General features: G+C 33.8%; 1 protein-coding gene across 4 annotated transcripts in view; it reads left to right on the top strand.

Moving 5' to 3' along the window:
- Positions 1-24,826, top strand: part of NEGR1 (neuronal growth regulator 1) — a 911,215-nt gene that overhangs the window by 331,294 nt on the left and 555,095 nt on the right. For 3 of the 4 annotated variants that reach the window (XM_063624045.1, XM_063624046.1, XM_063624044.1), the window contains exon 2: positions 22,057-22,289. In XM_063624045.1, coding sequence (XP_063480115.1) covers positions 22,057-22,289 — 233 coding nt within the window. Of the gene's footprint in view, positions 1-688; positions 834-22,056; positions 22,290-24,826 lie in introns of those variants that run through there. The other variant, XM_063624047.1, reaches the window with a different exon arrangement.

Raw genomic sequence — 24,826 nt, 5'->3', positions numbered from 1 at the left:
TGACTTTGATGACAAAATTTTACTAATAATGTCTCAGGTTACTTGTTTCTTATTATTTTTATTGTGTATGGAAAGTGTTCTCTCTCCCCGAAATTACCTGCAACTTTTGCAATAAATATACTTAAAAGAACAGATTGAAAAGTTAGAATTTAGTTTTGTAAAAGAATACTACTTCATTATTGTTCTCTTGGTTTGATTTTTTTTATAAATTTCCTGTAATAAAGTTGAATATATTTCTAATTTGTGTCATTAATAATCACGGTAGAATATAATTTATTCAACTATTAATACATTCAACCAGTAATCATTGAGCACTTGGTAAATGTCAGACACTGTGCTAGGATCTGTGAATATATTGGCATCAAGGAAATCCTCATACTCAAGGTGTCTGTAATCAAGTTGACAGATTGAAGCTATGTTTAGTACTGTAATAAATCAGAAAAAATATATCAGTTTGTTGGAATAGCATATGGTTGCCCAAACTAATCAATGTTAGCCTTGCCTTTTAAAAATATTTATTTATGTACTTGAAATATACCTGGTTTACTGGTAAACACAAATGAAATTGAATTTATCCATATTAATGATGTCTTCAAAACATCTTCATTTTTAAAACAGAGCAAATGTTTTATATAGACAATGTGTGAACATAAGCCTCCACAAAGAACTACGTTTTGTTTATAAGCCCTTCCGTTTCCTCTGCAACAGTGTAGTTAACTGAAACAGAATGGTCTGTGAAAACTTAATTTCATGCTATCGGCCAGAAAAGCACAAGAGGAACTGACAACAAAGATGTGTCTCCTCGTCAATGTCACTGCTGAATCGTAACTGAGGTTTGGACATTTTTAAAGATATCACTTTAATAATTCCCAATGTTAAACTCTTTTGGGGAAAGGAAATGCAAAAATGCAAAGTATAAAACTAGTAAAATTTGCTGCTTTAATGCTGAGACAGAAACTGATCTATATGGCAAATCACTAATGGCTGATGCAAATAAGAAATTGAAGGTTGTATAAGAAATGAGTGTATAAGTGAAAAGATGCACTGCACTGTTCTTTGTTCTTCAGGGAGACCGGCTTCACTTTTGGTGGTCAAGGTTGCCTTCAGGGAGTTTGCAGTCTGTCATATCAGAGGATCCAGAACTGAGTTCATTGCCATTTATATGTGTAAAGTAGGAAAGGGACAATATTAAAATTCAAGAATTGATCCACTACCACTTAATAGAATTCCTCTCTGCATTAAATTATTTGACTTCCTGTTCTATTCAGGACTGTGCCACTAATATTTTTTGGTAGGCCACATCAGATTGTAGGCTCACACAGAATCTATGGCCTACCAAAATATATTATTTATTTCCTGGACTCGTTTAGACAATTCAGTGTAACATACTAGCACAAAAATATTTCCCATTGGCATATGGATAATTTGAAGGATATCTTAGAATTGTACTTTTGTAGTAATCTGTAAAGCATGGTACAAAGGGCCAACAATTTGGATTCAGTTGGAATTGAGGTTAGATCTGAAATCTACCTGTATGTAATGTGTTGCTTTAAACTATTAATTTTCTAGAGATGTGTGTAAAATTTATTCCTCATGTAAAATTTATCAACATTAACTCTACAAAGTACTTTTGCATATTTTATTAATATCTAGTATATCACCATATACATTTTCATAAAATAAATGATGGCAGTGATGATGGTAATTGTTATTTGATCATAGCTGTGTGTGGCTGACAGCCACAAGCCATTAGGATTGATTGTATGATTGTACTTGTATTTTTGGCAATGTGCTTATATGGATTTGCATTTTGAATTTCTTGATTTCTCCAATTTCCTTTTTGGAAGTCAGAAAAGCATTGATCATTAGAAATAATGATAATTATTCCAACACTTTCCTCATCTTCAAGTTAAAGTTCATTATCTGAGTTTATAACGTATTTGAATTATCCTGAACTCTTTTTTTTCTGATTCTTCTATCTTGGGAAACATATTGATAACTTGAGCCTCCTTTTTTTCAGGTATATGAATGGGATAATAATAGATACTTCAGAGGGTTACTATGATAATTTAAATTCCATAGTATATATAGAATCATAGCTTACTATCCAATTCTTAGGATATGATCAAAAAATCCTTTCTCCCAAACTTTTTTTTAAAATAATATACCTTATCTACTCTGAGACATCTTTTTGCCAACTGAAATTATTCTGAAATTCACAGGTTGATGTCTAAAATCATCTATCATTTACCTCCAAGTGAATTATGGAACTTTTCATCCCCACTTCTCATACACTCTATTGAATCAAATGAGATTTTATGCTAGTCCACAACCTCACTCCTTATTTTGTATTTTTTTATCTGTGTTTCTCTTGGTGTCCCCTGCTGAGAACTGTTATGTCGACAGCTCTTATTCATCCTCTTTTCTAACGCTAAATGATTCCTGTCTATAAAGAGCCATCTCACATTCCTATTTCCCCAGCTAATTTTACAAATTCTAATGCAGTGAAATATGATCTCTTCTTTCTTGAAGTCCTATAAACCATTATGTCTCTTATGGTATAGGCTTACGTGGGAGATATTGTGGATCAGTTTCCAGACCACTGCAATAAAGTGGATATCTCAACTGAGTCACATTATTTTTTAAATTTCCCAATAAACAAAAGTTGTGTTTACATTATGTTGTCATCTATTAAGTGTGCAGTAGCATTATGTCTAAAAAAAAGTACATCACTTATTATAAAACACTTTCTTATTAAAAATGCTAATTATCATTTGAGCCTTCAACAAGTCCTTTGCTCTGTTTGTGAAGGGCTTACTGACTGGTCAGAGTGGTGGCTGCAAAAGGATAGGGTGGCTTGGACAGTTTCTTAAAATATGACAACAATGAAGTTGACTACATCGATTGACTCTTTCTGACGTGAAAGATTTCCTTATTCCATCTAATACTTTTTGATAGCGTTGTACCCACAATAGAACTTTCAAAATTGGGAGTCAGCCCTCTCAAATCCTGCTGTTGTTTTATCAAATAAGTTTTTGTAATAGTCTAAATCCTTTGTTGTCATTTCAACAATATTCACAGCAGTTACCCCAGGGTAGATACCATCTCAAGAAACCACTTTCTTTGCTCATCTGTAAAGACGAACTCCTCATTTTTCAAGCTTTATCATGAGATTGCATCAATTCAGGCACATCTTCAGGCTCCACTTCTAGTTCTAGTTGTCTTACTATTTCCATTGCATCTCCAGTCACTTGATATTTTGACCTCTTCTCATGAATTACGAATATTCTAAATGATATCTGGAATGGCGAATCCTTTCCAGACGGTTTAACTTATTTTGCCCATATCCGTCAGAGAAATCACTATCTGTGGAAACAATACCTTTATAAAATGTATTTCTTAAGTAATAAGGCTTGAAACTTGAAATTACTCCTTGATCACGAGCTGCAGAATGGATGTTATGGGTGTTGTGTTACTAGGCATCAAAGCAACATTAATCTTCTTCTACATTCTCCATAAGAGCTCTTGAGCAACTAGGTGCATTGTCTGTAAATAAGCAGTAGTATTTTGAAAAGAACCTTTTTTTTTTTTTTTTTTTTCTGAGCAGTAGGTCTTAACTATGGACTTAAAATATTCTGTGCATCAAGCTATAAAAAATGTGCTGCCTTCCAGGATTTGTTGTCCGATTTATAAATCACTGGCAGAGTAGATTTAGCGTAATTCTTAAGGTCCCTAGCATTTTGGGTATGGTAAATGAGCATTGGCTTCAATTTAAAGTCACCAGTTACACTAGTCCCCAACAAGAGTCAGCCTGTCCTTTGAATCTTTGAAGCCAGGTATTGACTTCTCTTCTCTAGCCATGAAAGTCCTAGATGGCACCTTCCTCCAATAAAAGGCAGTTTTATCTACATTGAAAATCTGATGTTAATGTAGACATCTTCATCAATTATTTTAGCTAAATCTTCTGGATAACTTGCTGCAGCTTCTATATCAGCATTTGCTGCCTCGTCTTGCACTTTTATGTTATAGAAACAGCTTCTTTTTTTAAACCTAATGAACCAAGCTGTTCCAGCTTCAAACTTTTCTTCTGTAGCTTCCTCACCTTTCTCAGCCTTCATAGAACTGAAGATAGTTAGAGCCATACTCTGGATTAAGCTTTGGTTTAAGAGCCTGTTGTAGCTGGTTTGGTCTTCTATCCAGACCACTAAAAATTTCCTCATATCAGCAAAAAGGCTGTTTAACTTTCTTATCATTCATGTGTTCACTGGATTAGCAATTTTAATTTCCTTTAAAAACTTGCCCTTTACATTCACCATTTGGCTAACTGTTTGAGACAAGAAACCTAACTTTTAACCTATCTTGTCTTTTGACATGCCTTCCTCACTAACCTTAATCATTTCTAGCTTCTGATTTAAATTGAGAGATGTGCTGCTCTTCCTTTCACTTGAACATCTAGAGATCGCTGTAGGGTTTTTAACTGGTCTGATTGCAAAGTTGTTGTATCTTGGGGAATAGAAAGGCCCAAGGAGAGAGAAAGAGATGGGGAATGACTGGTAGTTGGGGAAGTCAGAGTACAGACAACATTTATTAACTTAGCCGTCTTGTATGGGCATAGTTTGTAATGCCTCCCTAAAACTTATAATGGTAACATCAAAGATAACTGATTATGGACCACCATAAAATATATAATAATAATGAAAAATTTGAAATATTGCAAGATTTACCAAAATATGACACAGAGACATGAAGTGAGCACATGCTGTTGGAAAAATGACACCAATAGACTTGCTTGACACAGGATTGCCACAAAGCTTAACCTTGTAAAAAGCAGAATATCTATGAAGTGCAATAAAATGAGGTATGCCTGTACTTCTATCATGTCTATCATGGTGATTATTGTGTAAATATTTTGCTTATTCTGTCTTCTAGATTGTAAGTTTATTAAAAGAAGCTATTTTTTATATTTTTAAATTTTCTAGTCTACCTGCATAGTCAGAACTCAAAGAGAAATTGTTGGAGGAATTGAAAGGGGAGTTGACTCAGACTCTATCTCAGAATAACAATCTTGCATTCATTTTGAAGTATTGTTATTTCTTCACAAAATTAGATAGCTACATCTCAGTTTCACTTTGTTCTGTCTGTGTAAATACAAAACTCGAGTTTAATTAGTTGTAATATTTATGACTTGCCTGTTACAGTTGCCTGCCCATTAATAGCTGATTGGGATGACCAATTTATTTCACAAGGGCCACCGAGCATCTGTTAGATAATGATGACTGTCAGCCATTGGTAAAGATGAAAGGCAACTGTTTCTCAGTATATGTAAGAGAATTTGGTGTTTGGCTAAATCAAAAGTATACTTTGCCAAAAATGGTTTCCTCTAATTATTGGAGCGGTGTGCATTTCAAAAAAAATTAATCCATTCATTTTCCTAAATGCCAGTTTAAAATCTATTAGCTGTCCTTAAAATCTCATATTTGTTTTATAGCCTATTTTTTGTACTAAGTCCATGAAAAATAAAGGAGGCCATTAAATAATTGTACACTGTTGACTTGAAATCCTGAAGACACACATATGGTAAATTAATGACTTAGAGAAAACAAAAAGAAAAATGTGATAGTTTCTTTCAAAGATTCATAATTAGAGAGTCCAATTAGAGAGACAGAAAAGAGGCAAGTGTATATATAGAATGGTATCCATGTGGTCCTTTTGCATCAGAAGCGAGTCAGGAATTAAGGACCTAAGGAAACAAGTAAAGCCAGAAACAGTAGACCTCTGTGTTTAGTATTGACTGCAAAGACAATTGTGAAATATTGGTAACAGAATAAAAGCTGAGGAAAGTGTGGCTGTATTCCTAACATGGCTTTTACAAGGCAGTTTGTGCTTAACTAACTTGCTTGGCTGCTTGAAAATAATGCACTGTGAAAGATAAGAAAAGTGGATATAGTAGGTTTCGATTTTCATAAAAGATTTTGACAGCTTCACATGAGAGATTAATGGCTAAGGTAGAGAATTGTAGAGAAAGCAGTAAGGAGTTCTTTACATAGTAAATCAGTTCAAGAATGAAACAGTATTTGAGGATGAAAATTATTCAAATAAAATAGAATTTTAGGGAGCAGTACACTTTAGACTTTTAATTTCAAAAAGCACTCAATTTGCATTCTTTTTTCTTTCTTTCTTCTCTAATTTATAATTACCATGCATTTATTATATTTAATAATGTTACTTATGTGTTAATGCTCACTACAAATTATACTAAAAGTGATTACCAGTGTGTTTATCCAGAAAATGCAGGTAAATGTAAGAACAATGAATGACAAATATATATCTTGCTAAGAAATGAAGGAGTTACTGCCACACAGTAGGAACTCTGAACTACATAAACAGGAATGATATTTCACCAAGACCATGTTTGGATCTTGAAATAAAAATGTAAAAAACTCATCTTTGAATTTGTAAGAATGATAATTACAATATTATGTTTTTTGAGTCAAATTAAAACCAAATGAGTAAGGTTTCCTCAGTTTAATAAAATATTTGTTAACTGATGTAGATTTTCTTTATACGGTCTCTTTACCCATTCTTTATCGATTTTACCTAGCCTCTGAGTTTTTCTTACACTTTCCAGAAACATAGGAAAGAAGACGAAACCATATAAGCAACTTCCATTTGTTTTTCTAAGACAGAAAGCGGTTTGTTCTCCTTTCAGTGTGTCAAGGCTAGAATTTAGTATCACTAAGTTATTTTTAAAGTAAAATGAACAAGAAGATAAAAGGAGACTCTGTAGACAGTGGGCAGTTCCATTTCTTCCAAATTATATATTCAATTTTTGAACCATAGAGGAAATCCAGAGATTGCTGTGGATTATCTAGGATAATTTGGAACAAAAGTTCTAAAGTACAGTAGAGTAAGGCTGGTGTCAATGCTACCTTTCCTGCTAAACCTGCCCTGACCTATTCTTACCCTGTTCTTTTTTCCAGTAGAATATGTCATCTTTTCTTTTATGCAGCAGTCACACAGTATTTTATTTGGAGTTCTTATAGTAGTCAAAAAACTATTTTTTAAGTACCAACTACGTGACAGGTACTGAACTTCTTACTACACTTCACAATGAAAAATAAGCCAGAGTCTTGTACAGTTTAGCAGGACAATAATTGATTAAATGAGTGACTGAACAGTGCAGGGCAATAAAGAATGATGCCTAATGTGCTAGGGCGGTGCAAACCTTAGGGAGGGTCCATTACACCTGTCTGAGGCCATTGAATGGAAATGTCAGGGAGAGCTTCCCAAAGACATGACATCTAAGGTTAGGTGCTTAGATCTTATCACATGAGACAGTTCAGTCCATCTCACAAAATAGCCCTTTGAAGTGCATATTCATATCCCTCTTTTAAAGAAGCAAATGTGAAGGTTGAGATAAATTTAGTCCTGAAATTCCTCAGGCTAGAAGTTACAGAAAGAGTTATGATTCAATCCTGTGTTACTCTGAACCCAAAGTACAATATCCTTGAAGAAGCCCTATCAGTATTTCCCCCAGATTCCAGTTCACCTGTGTTTAGAGTGATAGTGTATTTTTTCTTCCTCTTCAGGTTAACTTTTTAGAGTGACTCAAGGAAGTAATGACTAATATCACAAAATTCTGACCTTGAGAGATGATAGTCATGGGGCTTGAAAAATATGCAGCAATCTAGTAAAGAGAAGTCCAGCCAGAAAGTCATGGTTGAAATTTACGGTTTTCCTAAATCGCAGTGGATTTTACATCCCTTAGAGGTACTTGCATTTCTGAGCCAGCAAGGCAGTGAGATATGACAGGTCCAGCTGTCTACTAGATGCTGCTGCTGGATGGATCCTCTAGCAAGAGAGGCATTGATATGTGGGGAGATTCTGGCACTTTCTGTAAGAAAGAGCTCAGGTGAAATTAATTTAAATTATATATTGCTTTCATATTCAAAGTGTGTCACTTTTTTTACTATACATGTAATAATAGATACTCATTTTCATGTCTTGTCCATTTTTGTACCAAATATCTCCTGTCTGTCTCTCTCTCTCTCACACACACACACACACACACACGCCCCTTTTGAAGCACACATATCCCTTGAAGAAGCAAATATTTAACAATAACAAAGAGTTGATCATAAAGATATATTTTTATATTTCTCAAAATGAAAAGAAACCCTAGACTACTAACACATATATTTAAAAATAAATATTTATAATATATGGATATCAACTTAAGTTTTTCTAAAGTATATAAATATTGACTAAATACAAACGATATTCAAGCCCATAGAATTTAGTAGAATAGGGCACAATTTTTATTTTCAAGAGAGAACTTAAATATTTTAATTCACTGATCCATGGAAATTATAATAAACTGTGCTACATTCCAGTTGTTGTTGTTTTAACAGAATTTAAGCAACTTTAAATCTAGACAAGATAGAACAAAGTGAAAAGATTTTTTAAGCCACTCTATTTTAAAAGTCCATGTTCTTCAGAAAGATTGTCTTTGGGGCACTATCTTCAATGTGTAAACTTATATTATAATTCTCACATATATTCAGTTGTCTCCTTTCCCAATCTCTAGGAAGATAGAAAGGGAAGATTAGAAGTGGAGAAATACTACTCAAATACATTGGTAGCTTAGCATTAGAAAAATGTATCAAATACAGCATTTTAGACATAAATACACTTAGGTACATGATGACTTTCCAAGGACTATGCAGGAACAGATAGTTCTAAGAAATTTATTGATCATTAATTTCCTATCTTTTTTTTTTTTAAGTGACCAACCTGCTGGAGAATGTCTGTATTTGGACTGATTCTGGTTCCTACCTCCTGCTTTTACTATCACCTTTCACAAAACCTATTGAACATGCAGAATCATACTATGGGCCACGGCCTGAAGTTTAAAACTTACAGAAAGTAAACAAAGAGGCTATTTAAAATGTTGATGTTAAAACAATATCTAGAGGTTGCTAAATTCTTTTGCAATAGAGGTAGTTTACAATTTGCTTTGTATACATCTACAGGGTGTATAATATTATCATCAACTAATAAAGCATTAGGAATGATTTTGGGTGATAGATTCCTGTAATTTTTTGTTGTATCCCTCTCATCAAGTTGAAGAATTAGTAGTATTGCTTAAATAGGACACCTTCCATTCCCATAGACTTATTTATGAAAACAGGTTTTCTCACGGTTTCTGTCCATAAAATCCATTCCAACAAAATCTAGGAAGAATTCATTCTGGGCTTTATTTCCTGTAAGTAAAAAGTTTTGCCATTTGAGTAAGAAAGTTTGTCCATGTATCTAGATAAAACCAATTCATTAACACCTCTATTATTAACTATATTAAGTTATATATGTATATGAGTTATATATAATATATTATTAACTATATAAAGTTATCCATATATATACATATACATATATGTGTGTGTGTGTGTATATATATATATAAAACAGGATCTGGCTGTGTTGCCCAGGCTGGAGTCCAGTGGTGTGATCTTGGCTCACTGCAACCTCCACCTCCCAGACTCAAGACTCAAGCCATCCTTCCATTGCCACCTCCTAAGTAGCTAGGACTACAGGAGCACACCATCATGTCTAGCTGAGTTATGTAATTTTTTTTGTAGAGATGGGGTTTTGTTATGTTGCCCAGGCTTCTCTTGAACTCCTGAGCTGAAGCTCAGCCTTCCAAAGTGCTGAACAAATATTTATTAAAATGTGGGATATATATATATATATATATGAAATTTGTTCAATCATATACTATTAATAATTATAAAAGTTATTTTATGTTTGAATATTTTTTCACTTAGATTTGTTTGTTCACAAGACCTATTTTAATGCTAATTTATATACAGTATTTTACAGTAGGAAAGATAGGATATCAATAAAAGGCTTTAAAGAATAACAAATTAGGATCAAATTATGAGGGATAAGTCGAATAATATCAGTTTAAGGAGAAAAAGCAATGTAGCGTTTATTTTAAAGTAGAGTTTGTTCATCTTGTTTTAAATGGCTGTTGATGAACATCACATCACTCTTAATTCAATTTCTTTGGACAAATTTAAAATTGAGAACTTATAGTTTTATTTTAAAATAGCAATATTGATAGTAGTAAGAAATTATAGGTTGGCAAAGACCTTGGATTATGATGAAAATTATAGGTGGCAATTTTTGAGAGTTCAAAGGTGTACATAGTTTACAGAATTGTTTTATGAACCATACAAGCAAGAAGAAAAAAAACTGAGGTTGAGACCACCCTGGGCAACATAATAGACCCTGTCTCTACAGAATATAAAACAAAAAAATTTAACCAGGCATGGTGGCATGCACCTGTAGCCCCAGATACTCGGGAATGTAGGACATGTGGAGAGAGGCTGAGGCAGGTGGATCGCTTGAACCCAGGAGGTCAAGTCTGCATTGAGCTGTGATTGCACCACTGCACTCCAGCCTCGGTGACAGAGTGAGTCCCTGTCACTCCCACAAAAAAGAAAAGAAAAGAATTGGTAACCCTTTACTTTACATTAATGGGCTTGGGAAGATCACTGTGCTTATGCAGTCTCTATATAGAAATTCATAATCATAACCTAGAGTTATGAAGAGCATTAACCTATAAAACGTTGTAATAATTATAAAATGTTTACATTTATAATTCACTTTATAACTTTATAAACCTATCTCCCATGCACAGCCTCTTTGATCTTTTACCAAAATAGAAGCTACTTAACAGGTGATATTATCTCAATTTTGCAACTGTTAAATTCTTTATAGAAGTTGAATTACTTGCCCACAACAGTTGCTAGTAAACTAGGAATATGAATGTAAGTTTTCAGTCCCAGTATAACTTTTATAACTTTTTAAAATATAACACCAAGGCTGTCTTTTTCTACATGTTCTGCTTATAAGATGGGGAAGTATAAAAAAAAAAAAAAAAAACTTTTGTGGCAGTTCAAAGGGGAGTAAATGAATGAAGTACTTTAACATATGACACATAGCTACCTGTAAAATTAATTCTGTGAACCAGCTCTGTGCTCTGACAGTATAGAAAAATAAAGTTTCGCTACATCAAGCGAGACTTGATGAATTCTTTATTTGTTTCCTTCTTCTAATTATATTTTATACATAGGGTTTTTTGTTATTGTTGTTACTGGCAGTAGTATTGTTTTCAAACACAAAGTTAACCACAGGGGTGTAGGGTAATAATAGTTAACCTGAATTACACACTTATCATGCACCTCCTTCTGTCCTAAACACGATAAACAAATTAATTAATTTAATCCTCATAGCGATTTTGTCAAGTAAGTACTTTTACTAACCCCATCTTACAGGTGAGAAAACTAAGGTAAATTAACCTGGCCCAGGTTCCAGGCCTGGTACACAAGAAAGATGACATTTGAACCCAATATTAACTATAATTACACTACACAGTTTGTTAAGGAAAAGTTATAATAAAAAATAAGATCTAGCAAAGACTCAAATTTGAGACTATTTTTAACTTAACATCTTTAAAAAATATAAAGTTTAATTTTTTTACAGGAAGCTGTTTAAAAAATACATTAATTTTTTTCTTCTTAGGTATACTCCTTAATTTATATTTTAAGGCATAGTTCATACTGAATTATGGTTTAGTCCATTTTCTTGAGAAGACAGATAAATATGGGTTAATGGCCACTATAGTAACTGATTGCAAGGCTAGCTTTAATTAGTTGACTGTGTAACCATTTTTAATTCATAAAACAAAATTTGTGTTCAGAATATTTTTTATTAGGAAAAATTGCAATAAGAAAAATCCAGCAGTGCCTGGCAGGATGCTTAAAGATCAACATAAGCAGATGGGTTGGGAAGGTGGGGAACAGAATTCATTTTGCTTTTTAAATGTCTGTATTTGGTGATACTGTAAAGTAGCATAAGTTTATTATTTTTACAAAACATGAATTTAGAACTTTTCTGTATATCCATGTTATGTTTCTTATTTTATAATCTCTATTTATTAATATATGCAGATAGAATACTTTTAATGACTTCAACACAAAGATGGCTGATGGAAGGGAGATGAGCTGCAATTGCTGATACTGTTCTTACTAGAGAAGTCCATGTCCTTTATTCCCCCGATTTAGGGACGAAGTGTATGTACCTGGCTCCATCCCAAAGAGGATGGAATAGAAAGGCTTGTCTGGAGCCTAGAGCTTTATCTCAGTCATTTCTCTGGATCCGATTGCATTCCCTGTCTTTGATACTGCTATTTTAAACACCTCCTGCATGCATTTTGAATGTAGTTTTCATTCCCTTTATATCTCCTGAGGTGAAAGTCCAACTTCTCCAGGAAGCAGCTGCCAGGGAGACAGTACTGCAGACAGAAATTTCCCCACAGCGGTTCAGAGCACCTGCCAGTTATCAAAAATCTTGAAGCCCTTCCAGATCCAAATATCTCACATTCAATCAAGTCCATGTGGGAGAAAGCAAGCTGATTTAGTTGAATTCAGAAATTAAAAAGTAGAGATGACAAAGAAATTTTCAGCTTAATTCATGTTTAAAGCCATTGGAACAAAGCTAGCCTTAAACTACTCAAATTTGTGACACTTTTCTTTTTTTTAGGACTTTTACATTCTTTGCTTCATTTATCAATTTTGTATTCATGCGTCCAGTAATCTTAGAGCAGAGATGATAAGACCTATCTACTTCTCAGAATGTTTTTGTGAGTGTTAAATGAGATAATACATTTAAAAAATGTTTCTATGCCTCTTAACCCATTGTAATCATTCTGCAAATGAAATTTATTATTATCGGGATAAGAGGATAATAATTAGTAACAGGCCAAAAATGAAGATATTTTGATATTCAGACTTTGCTAGTTTCTGTAATCACAATGGACAAGATCTCTCTTACTCTATCCATGCTTATTTTACTTCATAAATGCTAATTTATATGTTAAATTATTTACAAATAATGTATTGAAGCACCCTTTCTATGTAAAAATTATTTGGCATGGCCCTTCCTAACACAGACATATATTCTTACTTGAAAGCTTATTCTTAATGGAAAGAATAAGATAAAGCAATTTGTGGTATTGCAGAAAAACATAGTTTAATTATGAGTTAAAATGAGTGATTTTAATGTTTGAAAATGCAACTTAATCACAACCAAATTTGAATGATTTCCCAGGCATTGAAAATGTTATATATACATACATATATGTATATATATAAATGGCTCTAAATTTGTATTTTATACACACGTGTATATATGTGTATGATACATGTGTATGTATGTGTATGTGTGAGTATATATATATAAAACAAACTTAACTATACATATATATGTATAGCTTGTTTATAAATATACATATATGTATAGTTAAGTTTGTTTTATATATATACACACATGTACAGTTTATAAATATACTTATATATGTATGTATGTGTATATATGTATATACACATATATACACATGTATACATATATACACACATATATATACACATATATATACACACACACACACATATATATACACACACACACACACACACACACATATATATAAAACAAACTTAGAGCCAGGCATGGTGACTCATATTTGGGAGGCTGAGGCAGAAGGATTGCTTGAACCCAGGAGTTCGAGGCTGCAGTGAGCTATGATCATTCCACTGTACACAAGCCTGGGTGACAGAGCAAGAATTTGTCTCTTAAAAAATATAGATTTAAAGAATTTTAAGTTGTGCATTAAAGTAAAACTAAACTATATGAATTAACACTATCACTTGATTGCATTAAACTTCACAGATTTCAGGGAGACATTAAGTATAGTTCTGCATGAAAAAAGTAAGAAAAATTCACAAACCTTAATTTTCAGTTTTTTTTTTCCCATCTAATTTACAATGTAAAAATGTTTAAGATGTTTGAGGGTTTTGTTTTATAATCAATAGTGGCTGATAGTTTTCAATCTTTTATCCAAAATATTTTTAAAATAAGCATATTATCCCAAATTGCTAGAGTGAAATACATAGAAAATAGAATTCTTTTTCCAACAAAATAAGAAACCAATGCTACTTGTTTTTTTTTTTTTTTTTTTTTTTTCTTTTTGCTATTACACGGGAAGTAAAATATACCCAACATGGCATAACTCCCATTTTGAAAACAAATATACATGTTTTATTGATATTACTTTGGTTCTAAGGCCTGAAGATTTAGTACAATTATTTCATAATAAAGTTTTTCTCATATAATACAAATGTCAATAAGCAAGTCATCTGTTAAGTAACAGATGTATCTCAGTGTCTTCACTGTAACTAACAGATGTATCTCAGTGTCTTCATTGTAAAATGGGTATAATGATAATAATAATAGTATTTGATAGTACCTAACTCGAAGTCTTGTTTTGAGGATTGAATGAAAAATATACATAACATGCTTTAAATGTATCTGGTGCATAGTAATATTAGCATATTACTATTGTATACTGAACAGTATTGAACTGTTACCTGCTGAAGTGCAGTTCTCACTTAGATATCACCAGAAACATATTTTAAAATATAATTCTTATCATCTCTAAGGATGAGGACTTCATTAAATAATTGAAGTTCACTGGACAAATTGTTACCATTGATTTCCCACCACCCTTCACTGTCTCCCACCTCTGCCACACCTGCAAAAATAGAAAGATAATAAGAACCATTTCTGTGTCTGAGTAGTTATAAAAGAGAATTTTAAATATTGTCAATTATAAGATATATAAAGTGATATTATCTAGGAAATATTTATATAACCATATAATTTATGTATACATACCTACATATTACCTTCAACTCTCATGAAAGATATCAAGAGAGTGCCTTAAAAACAAAGGTAGGGGAGAAAGATGGTAGAATTTCTGTTCTCTTCCATGTAATCTCTGCTTTACTTGCCTTACCTCATTTGGCCTTGAAATTGGGATATCAAAACTCTCTTTGTGTGCAGAATCAGCATGGAGATCGTATGGGGTTCTGAACTCTGTTAATATGCTTTCAAAAGTTCTTCTGTCAAATTTAGGGTTTTTTTTTTTATTATTATACTTTAGGTTTTAGGGTACATGTGCACAATGTGCAGGTTTGTTACATATGCATCCATGTGCCATGTTGGTTTGCTGCACCCATTAACTCGTCATTTAGCATTAGGTATATCTCCTAATGCTGAAATGCTGTCCTTCCCCCCTCCCCCCAACCCACAACAGTCCGTGGAATGTGATGTTCCCCTTCCTGTGTCCATGAGTTCTCATTGTTCAATTCCCACCTATGAGTGAGAACATGTGGTGTTTGGTTTTTTGTCCTTGAAATAGTTTACTGAGAATGATGTTTTCCAGTTTCATCCATGTCCCTACAAAGGACATGAACTCATCATTTTTTATGGCTGCATAGTATTCCATGGTGTATATGTGCCACATTTTCTTAGTCCAGTCTATCGTTGTTGGACATTTGGGTTGGTTCCAACTCTTTGCTCTTGTGAATAGTGCCACAATAAACATACGTGTGCATGTGTCTTTATAGCAACATGATTTATAGTCCTTTGGGTATATACCCAGTAATGGGATGGCTGGGTCAAATGGTATTTCTAGTTCTAGATCCCTGAGGAATCTCCACACTGACTTCCACAATGGTTGAACTAGTTTACAGTCCCACCAACAGTGTAAAAGTGTTCCTATTTCTCCACATCCTCTCCAGCACCTGTTGTTTCCTGACTTTTTAATGATGGCCATTCTAACTGGTGTGAGATGGTATCTCATAGTGGTTTGATTTGCATTTCTCTGATGGCCAGTGATGATGAGCATTTTTGCATACCTTATACAAAAATTAATTCAAGATGGATTAAAGACTTAGATGTTAGACCTAAAACCATAAAAACCCTAGAAGAAAACCTAGGCAATACCATTCAGGACATAGGCATGGGCACGGACTTCATGTCTAAAACACCAAAAGCAATGGCAACAAAAGCCAAAATTCACAAATGGGATCTAATTAAACTAAAGAGCTTCTGCACAGCAAAAGAAACTACCATCAGAGTGAACAGGCAACCTACAGAATGGAAGAAAATTTTTGCAACATACTCATCTGACAAAGGGCTAATATCCAGAATCTACAATGAACTCAAACAAATTTACAAGAGAAAAAAAACAACCCCATCAAAAAGTGGGCAAAGGACATGAACAGACACTTCTCAAAAGAAGACATTTATGCAGCCAAATTTAGGACTTTATGATGCAATGAAGAGACAGCAGTAAAGGTAGCTGGTAAGCCTCTTCATAGGAATATTATTTTCACTCAGTTTAGCTTTGAGTCGAAGAGAAAAATGTACTTTTTATTTTTTATTAATTGGCGCCTTTAATAGGAGCTTTCATTAATCAAAATATCTTGAGAAAAGCTGTTCTTTTTCCATAGAGCTGAATAAATTCTGCTGTGTGGAATACTGGTAATGGTGCTAATGCTTATGTTTTTGGACTGTGCAACAAAGAATTTGAGATATAAGTGGACAAAATCATTCCTCAGCAGCCACAGGCTTTTTGAATTAACTGAGCTTTAAAAAATTACAAATACCCTAAATATGCTATTTTTCACTACACTCTCTGATGTCCACCTTTCGGATTAATCACCACAGGAGTTAGTATCACAGGCATATTCTGTTTAGAATTTTTCTAACAGTTTGATCAAATAGCATCTCACCCAATGGGACTTCATAACCCCAAAACAGAGACCTGCCCAATGTGTAGTCACATCCTTTAAAGGGGCCCCTAAAAAGAATTTAGGCAGCAGTGCCATCCTTATTAGAAAAGAATTAAATATCGTGAGCCTGGGTTTATATAATTAACAACCATGAAGCAAAAAGAAATGTTCAAGCTATTACCTATATATTTTCCAATAGCCAGATGTTTGGAACTATGTGCACAAAATATCCAGATGATTGACTGAAAATTTAAGTATTTACCATGATATTTGGTATAGTGTCAACATAGCATATGCTGAAGAGTGTATTTTTGGAACTGCTTGATTCGTCTCCTTGCAAAATAGGTAGTGTAGAAGATATTTAAAGTGAAAGATAAAAACCACTATCAAGGAAAGCTATGCCATACTCGATTAAAGGATATATTTATTATCGAACATTTTTATTCAGATTATTTCATTGTCTATATTTCAAAGGGATCCTAAGATCACTTGCTGCTAAAATGTTCCATTCTGAAGTCCAAAGAAAAAAGATCTGAATTTGTGACCAGAGAACTGTTACTTCATGCTGTCCCATTAATGATCTGGCCACCCTCACTTCACTGAACTCTCCCTTACACCCTAATTCCTCCATTCTAAACAGGGAGTCCCCCTGACTTGCTGCTACCTGAGTCTAAAAATACTAGCATAGTCTGTCACTGTGGTTAAGAATGCAAGCCCACTGGTTTTGTTCAATCACAACCTGCCAGTACCTTTGCTTCTTCATCTAAAAAATTAAGATAATAGTAGTATCTAGCTCATAGGGTTATGTGAGGTTTAAATGGTATAATAAATGTAAAATGCCTAGCAAACCTCCTAGTACATACTAAGCAGAATGTCTAATGGTTGAAAAGGGTTTCTGAAGTGTAGAGTCAAATTCTGTAGTTCTTTCTTATTTCAAGTAGCTATGTGTATGAATGATTTGCTTGATCTACCACCGGCACCTTGCCCACCCCTGCCCCTGACCTGCCTTTTTTTTCTGATCACTGAATTCTTAGCTTAGTTCTTCACTTACTGATTTAGATTGCTTAGCACATCCTCTGTATCATTCACCACTTATTGACTGTACTACATATATTTGCATTTAATTACATGTAATTTTAGTTTACATGGGTGTGACTTTACTTTTCCAACTATGCCACACTTTGGGAATTTTGATACACTTTATCATATTATTCCGTTCTCCAAAATTTTCCTAATTTTTACCTTCATTTATCCACTCAACACACGCTTATATTTATCGTTCATTGTGTTTAGGCCTTTGGAATATATAGAAGCAACCAAATAGACAAAATTCCTGGATCTTGCTTCTAGTGGAAAGAGACAGACAATAATCAGTCAAGTAAATAGATAATATGTCTAAAGGGAGTGTTGGAACAGTCATGCTATTTTTGCTATTTAATACATTAGGTCATTTAATGAAGACCTAAGGAAGATAGGGAACAAGTTATGTAGAACTTCAGGGGAAAAAAGTTGCAGGGAAGAAATAGCAAATACAAACTAACTGAGGCAAGAGAATGCCTGACTTGTTGGAAGCACAGCCAAAGGACCCCAGGCTAGAGCAGAGTAAAGTGGAAAAGAGGAGTGGGAGGTAAAGTCAGAAAAGCACCAGGGGACCAGATTCTATAAGGCTGTGTTGACTACTATCAGAATTATACATTTTCTTATGAATTAAATGGAAGGCCTGGAGTTGTTGATGATCTGATTTGAACTCTAAAGTGTTTATTCTGCTTATTGTGGGAAGAATGGATCTGGCTGCAAGGGTCAAGGGCAGAAGCCAGAGACTCTCAGAGAATCTGAATTATCCAATTATAATGACAATTTAATTACTACATTTTTCACTCCCTGTTCTGCATGGTGGCTGTTCATGCACATGCTTTATCATCCTTGCTAAATTATAAATTCTGTTTGGGCCAGGATTCCAACAAATTTATATTTGTAGACACTAGACTTTTTAAACCAAGAAAAAAAATGTCAGTACCCAAAGAGTACAAAAATAAATTGCTATCGTGCTCCTCTGCTTGGCTCTCACCCTCCACCCCATTGTACCCTACATAGCTTCCCTCCTTACAAAATTTCTTAATACAGCATACACATGTCAAGCAATATCTCTTTGTATTGTAAAGGAAAAAATAGGTTGTAGGTGGAGAACGAAAAGGAGGTACAGAGGAAGAAAACATAGTTCTTATTCTCAAGGAATCTTTATAATGACCAAAAGAACACCACCCACACATGCATACAGCCGTGTGTGTGTGTGTGTGTGTGTGTGTGTATGTTTGGCCTATTCACATACTCTATGTAGTCATCTCATACTAGACCTTTGAACTACGTGTATTCTCTATATGATTTCATAACATAGCCATGCCCACATAGGCTTGCTGTTCAAAATTTGTAAAATTCCATGTATGGTAATTTGGGTTATTTATGTTCTAACATAATACTGTAGTTTGAGAATAATTCTACAAAATTCAGCGAAATTTCCAAAAGGAAAATAATTTCTTTTTCTGATTGTCATTCAAGAGTATTAGTAATGTGTACCTTAAAAAACTTTGAGTTGGGAACAATGGCTGTTACAAAATATAGTTATTGAAGCCAAGGAGACATAAATGATGCCTTTTTTCATTTTTTTCATCATGAAGAAATTGAATTCTATTCTTCTGTGGCAGCCCATGTCATGCTAGAATTGAGGAACAGTGCTTATGCTAAGACTACCGGTTAATCTCTGCAGTCTTCCCTAATACCCCCAAAATAAAGGTAAAGCTGCTACTGCCTCTAGGGAAATGGAAATGCCCAACACAGCATTCTAAATCAGACTTTCATGGTAAAACATCCACTAATAATTAATTTTCTGCTTCCTTTAGACTAGGACAGGTTAAGCAGTTGGTCACATTCGGTAAATAAGAAATTACTCGCAGTAATTTCTGCAACATTCTAATCATTTTCCCATTCTGAAACCTATTTTAAAAGTCTTTGATCTGCATGACAGTGGAAAGGAGGTCGAATGTGGAAAGTTAAGACTTGATTATGAATTCAACATTGGCACCCACTAATATCGTGGCTTAGGCCAGTCATTTAACCTAAACATCTCCATTTATTTTCTAGTGATCAAGAGCATTGCAATCTATACCCGGAAAGAGTTGTTATGAACACGCAATAGAAAAGCATTCGAAGGCCATAGAGGCAGAGGTCACACAGAAACACTTGATGAATGCAGATACTAAATGACACACTAGAATTATCACAGCCCTAAGCAGTGATATTTCAGAGTTCTGTCCTGTACCAGCACGAATGTGATCCTGTGAAATGGGAAATATGTCCCCTCTATCTTCTTTCTGCGTATTATTAAGAATGACAATATGCTGGAATTATTTAATTACATCATTAAAGGGGGTTTTATTTTCTTTATTAAATACATAAGGACAAGCTTTTCAATTAACAGTGACCTTTATGACTTCCGTTTTGGTTTCTGTAGATGGCAAAGCCGACTGCAAATTAGATTCTGCTATGTACCTTGTTCCTTACTTTTTCACCCACTGATGAGTTTCATACGGTTGACAGCAGCCCACCCTGTTGCTTTCAGCTTGCAATTTTGTAGCAATCTCAAACACTGTGTTCAATCCCCCAAGGTGTGCTGTGGAAATGCTGTCAAACTATTTCTATGCATGTGTGTTTTCGTTCTGTAGCTGTGCTTTGTACTCATTTAAGAAAACCAGTCTTTAATTTGTAACAGAACATTTTCAAGAGGAAACAGAATTCCAGGCCTCAGCAAAATCACTGGTATATGACCACAGCCTTCTTCTGTTCTAAAGCTTGATGTGCCTACTGTTAAACACAATCCTGTATTTTTGAAACCTGCTACAGAATATGACTAAATAAATGGCTGCAAATTTGACCTTAAAATCTAGTAATTGTCATTACGCCTGTCATCATCACATGAATCCAGTTTTATTTCTCCAGTTCCATCTCTCATGCCTTTTGCCAGATATCTCACGGTTATTTGTAGTTCCTTGAAATGTCTGTTTCTCTCATGTTTACCTGGTGTTGCCCACACATAGCATCTCTGTCTAGAATGTCATATCTTACAATACTTACCTCTTTATCTCAGACACTGCTTATTTCAGAAGGCCTTTCTCTAGGCCTTCGACGCCCTGAGTCAAGTAACTCTCTTTGATCTCTCATGCATCCTGTGTGTGATTTCATAAAAATACTTTCCTTTTTGTACAGTAATAATTGGTTTGCTCTTGTGACTTCCTCGCTAGACTAAAACTTGTAGACAGCAAGAAACAATACCTGTTTAAATCCATAGATACCTTATAAGTGTTTGCTAGCTAAATGAATGTTTTATTAAAAAGTATTGATCAATAAATTGCAAAAACAAGCAACATTATTAATAAAAGTGTTATACTAGCTTTTTTATATCTAATGACTACAGCAATCAGTAAACATAGTTTATAGTTTTATCAGTGAAACATAGTTTATAGTTTCAGCGTACAAGCTTACCACTGTGCAAATGCAAGCTATTTTAAAAGTAAACCCTTATAGGCTGGGCATGGTGGCTCAAGCCTGTAACCCCAGCACTTTGGGAGGCCAAGGCAGGAGGATCACCTGAGGTCAGGAGTTCAAGACCAGTCTGGCCAACACAGTGATACCCCATCTCCACTATAAATACAAAAATTAGCTAGGCACAGTGGCAGGTGCTTGTAATCCCAGCTACTAGGGAGGCTGAGACAGGAGAATTGCTTGAACCCACCAGGTGGAAGTTGCAGTGAGCCAAGATTGTTCCACTGCACTCCAGCCTGGGTGACAGAGTAACACCCTACCTCAAATAAAGAAATAAACAAATAAATAAATAAGTAAACCCACCGTTATATGATTCTATGATTTCTGCGTCTGGTACATTATATTCAGTATCAGATTGGGTCAGGTCAGTCTAAATCATAGACCTTTACTGCTTCTCATAATTTCAAACAAAGAAATAGGCTTTAATGTAGAAAATTGTTTAAACTAATTTAACTTTATTTAGATTTGTCATCCAGGCAGAATGAAAAAGACTTTTGACTTTCAGTTGAAACACACACACACAAACACACACACACACACACACTACACACTTAAAAAAACTGTATGCAAGTATTGTTTCACATTTGCATTGGGAAGGGAAGATGCATCAGTATGTTCATGTTTCCTGAGTTAATGTCTGATGTTTGCATTTGATGCTGTGCTATTATTCAGCAAAAGAAAATAACACTCAGAACAAAATAATGTTGTCTCTCATTTTTATTTTGATTAACAGTGTTGTATCTCTTGTAATTTGTAGGTGTTATTTGGAAGATGGAGCTTCAAAGGGTGCCTGGCTGAACCGGTCAAGTATTATTTTTGCGGGAGGTGATAAGTGGTCAGTGGATCCTCGAGTTTCAATTTCAACATTGAATAAAAGGGACTACAGCCTCCAGATACAGAATGTAGATGTGACAGATGATGGCCCATACACGTGTTCTGTTCAGACTCAACATACACCCAGAACAATGCAAGTGCATCTAACTGTGCAAGGTATGTATTTTCAGAACTGCTATAGTGTGAAAGACTGTGCTTAGAAATGTTTAATATTTAGTATCAAAATGACTATGAAGCAATTAATAATGTTGAAATATTTGTTGTCATTGAAATATTTGTTGAAGTATATTGTCATTGTTTTCAGGAATTTACATTCCTAGATATCAGAAAGTCATTAAGAGTCATACGGACAAAATGAAAAAGTCTTTTGACTGGCTTTCAATCGAAATGCACACACACACACACACACACACATTTAAAAATATGTATGCAAATATTGTAGTCATTTAGAAGTGTAATGACTATTACTGGCATACAAATCCCTACTTACAAAGATAAAGAAATATCCATTAACACCACATTATGACATTTGTAAATGATTCACCTTATATCTTCCTTTGATTCATCCCTTCAATAAATCTTTGGGAGCCCATGATTGATACATTAAATATTTGAAACCTACAATAGATACATGAAAATATTAGAACTTTTTGAAATATGTATAGTAACTCTTTAAATGCAGTCCTCCAAGCATTCAAATACTCTGTCTCCATCCAACCTCTGTTTACTTTGATTCAAGTCACAACGAAAAGCAGCAGCCTTCTAGGATTTCTTTATTTAAATATAGAGTAATTGAGAAAATATGTACACAATGGTTTATATTTGATTTACTTCCAGTAGATCATAAATCATGTTAGCTAACTTTCAATCTCCAGATACAAACAGAATCATCAAATTATTTTATTTCTCTTGCATACTAAAATGTAAGAGCATATGTCCCCTAAAATACAAATGGTTTTCAAGAAAAATGTAATTATTATGCTAGGAGAATGGAAAACGTTTATTTTTTGCCCTTTTACATTATTTCTTTCTGCTTTATAAATTAATCATGTGTTGGTTATTTAGAAATATTATGCTCTGTGGAACTAAAACTGATGTTGCCATATTTCTAAGTACAATTAATAACAAATTATGTGATAATGTGGTGCCAGAGCATGCATGTTTTATTCCTAATAGGAAAGTTGAGTGAGCAAGTCAGCTGTACTCTCTTTGAGTTTACCCTTCAATAAGTCAAGGCGGAAAATTAATTTGGGTGCATAGCTTAAGTCTGAAAAAGATTATTAATCTATAGCCTTATTAACTGAGCTTTATTTCCTCATGTAAAGGTAAACTTGAATTCAAACACAGCTTCAATTGTTACTACAGAAAATATTTTAACTTTGTGATAAGGTTAAACTTCTTAAACAATTAACGTTAAGGAGGAAAGTATAAATTGAAAAATAAGTCAATGACTTTCCTCAGTGATTTTTCTTTTTTTTTTTACAGATTATTGTAGACTGTGATGATGTTCATTATTTAAAAGTGGTATATCAGAATATAATAACATTTTCACAAAAGTTCATCTTTAATCAGAGATTATTCAGGGACTCCAGAGGATGGGAGTTAATCCACTTTCAGAAACTGACATGAGATTGTAAGACAAAACACATTTCTTATGTTATTCAAGCCTAATCCTGTTCTCTTGTTCAGTTCTCTGCCCTTTGACTTGAATTTCTAGCTCAGACTCTAAAAGATTTTCATTATGTGAAAAAGAAAGTATACTTGAACAATAATATGTTCGAGTTACTTAAGACACAGACATTTTGCTTGTACGTTTTAAACTTGTAGGTTTAAATGATATATTTCTGAAGAATAATCCCATTTTCCTTTTTCCATTCTTTCTTGTTCCTTATTAGGTCTGTATTTTAAATACCCAGACTTTCGATATTTAAGACCAGCCTAGGTACATGTTTAATTCTCACAGGATTTTTAAAATAACTTTATATTACATAGGTTGTTTAATATTGTTCACGTTTTTAAAACTGCTACCCGTCTTACTATAGTACTCTTTTTTGCTGGTCATTAGATGATGGTGAACTTTTGAGCAGTTATGAATGTACTTATTGAATGTTCATTCAGTATAATATTTTATTCCTCTAGAAAAAGAAAAATCCATGTTACTTTTTTGAAAGTATAAGATTGGATAAAATTAAAAGCTAGTAATTTTACAGTATTTATGAACATAATTACTTATTAGAAGTTGATTGACATGTAGGTGGTTTTCAAATTACATTAATAAAGTTCAGGGAATACATTAATAGGCTTGTCAGTCAGTTCAAGTACTAAATAAATGTCATAAAAAGTCAACCCCACTTAAGCTACATTTCTTCTCAATGAACAAAAATAAACTGATGTGTACACCTCTTCAGTCCCTAAATTTGTTAGATTGTCTGATGCCCAGGGGTATCAGCATAGTTTTGAAGCACATGCTCTTTGCCTAACAATCTGACAATCCATTATTCACCAAGATAAAGAAGCTTAGCAACTGAGGGAAGACTGTATTAATCACTGATGTCAAACATACATTGGCTGGTAAAAACAAAGCTCATCTTCAATTGTTGCGTGTACTCCATGGAACTATTTTTTTAAGTCATTTTGAAAAGGGATAAAAAGGGGATATATTGTCAACACAGACACTATGTTTGAGAAATTTA

This window comes from Symphalangus syndactylus, chromosome 12 (genome assembly GCF_028878055.3).
Source record: "Symphalangus syndactylus isolate Jambi chromosome 12, NHGRI_mSymSyn1-v2.1_pri, whole genome shotgun sequence".
Lineage (NCBI taxonomy): Eukaryota > Metazoa > Chordata > Mammalia > Primates > Hylobatidae > Symphalangus > Symphalangus syndactylus.
Note: the sequence above shows the minus strand (reverse complement) of the source record. Positions and strands in the feature narration are given on the sequence as shown.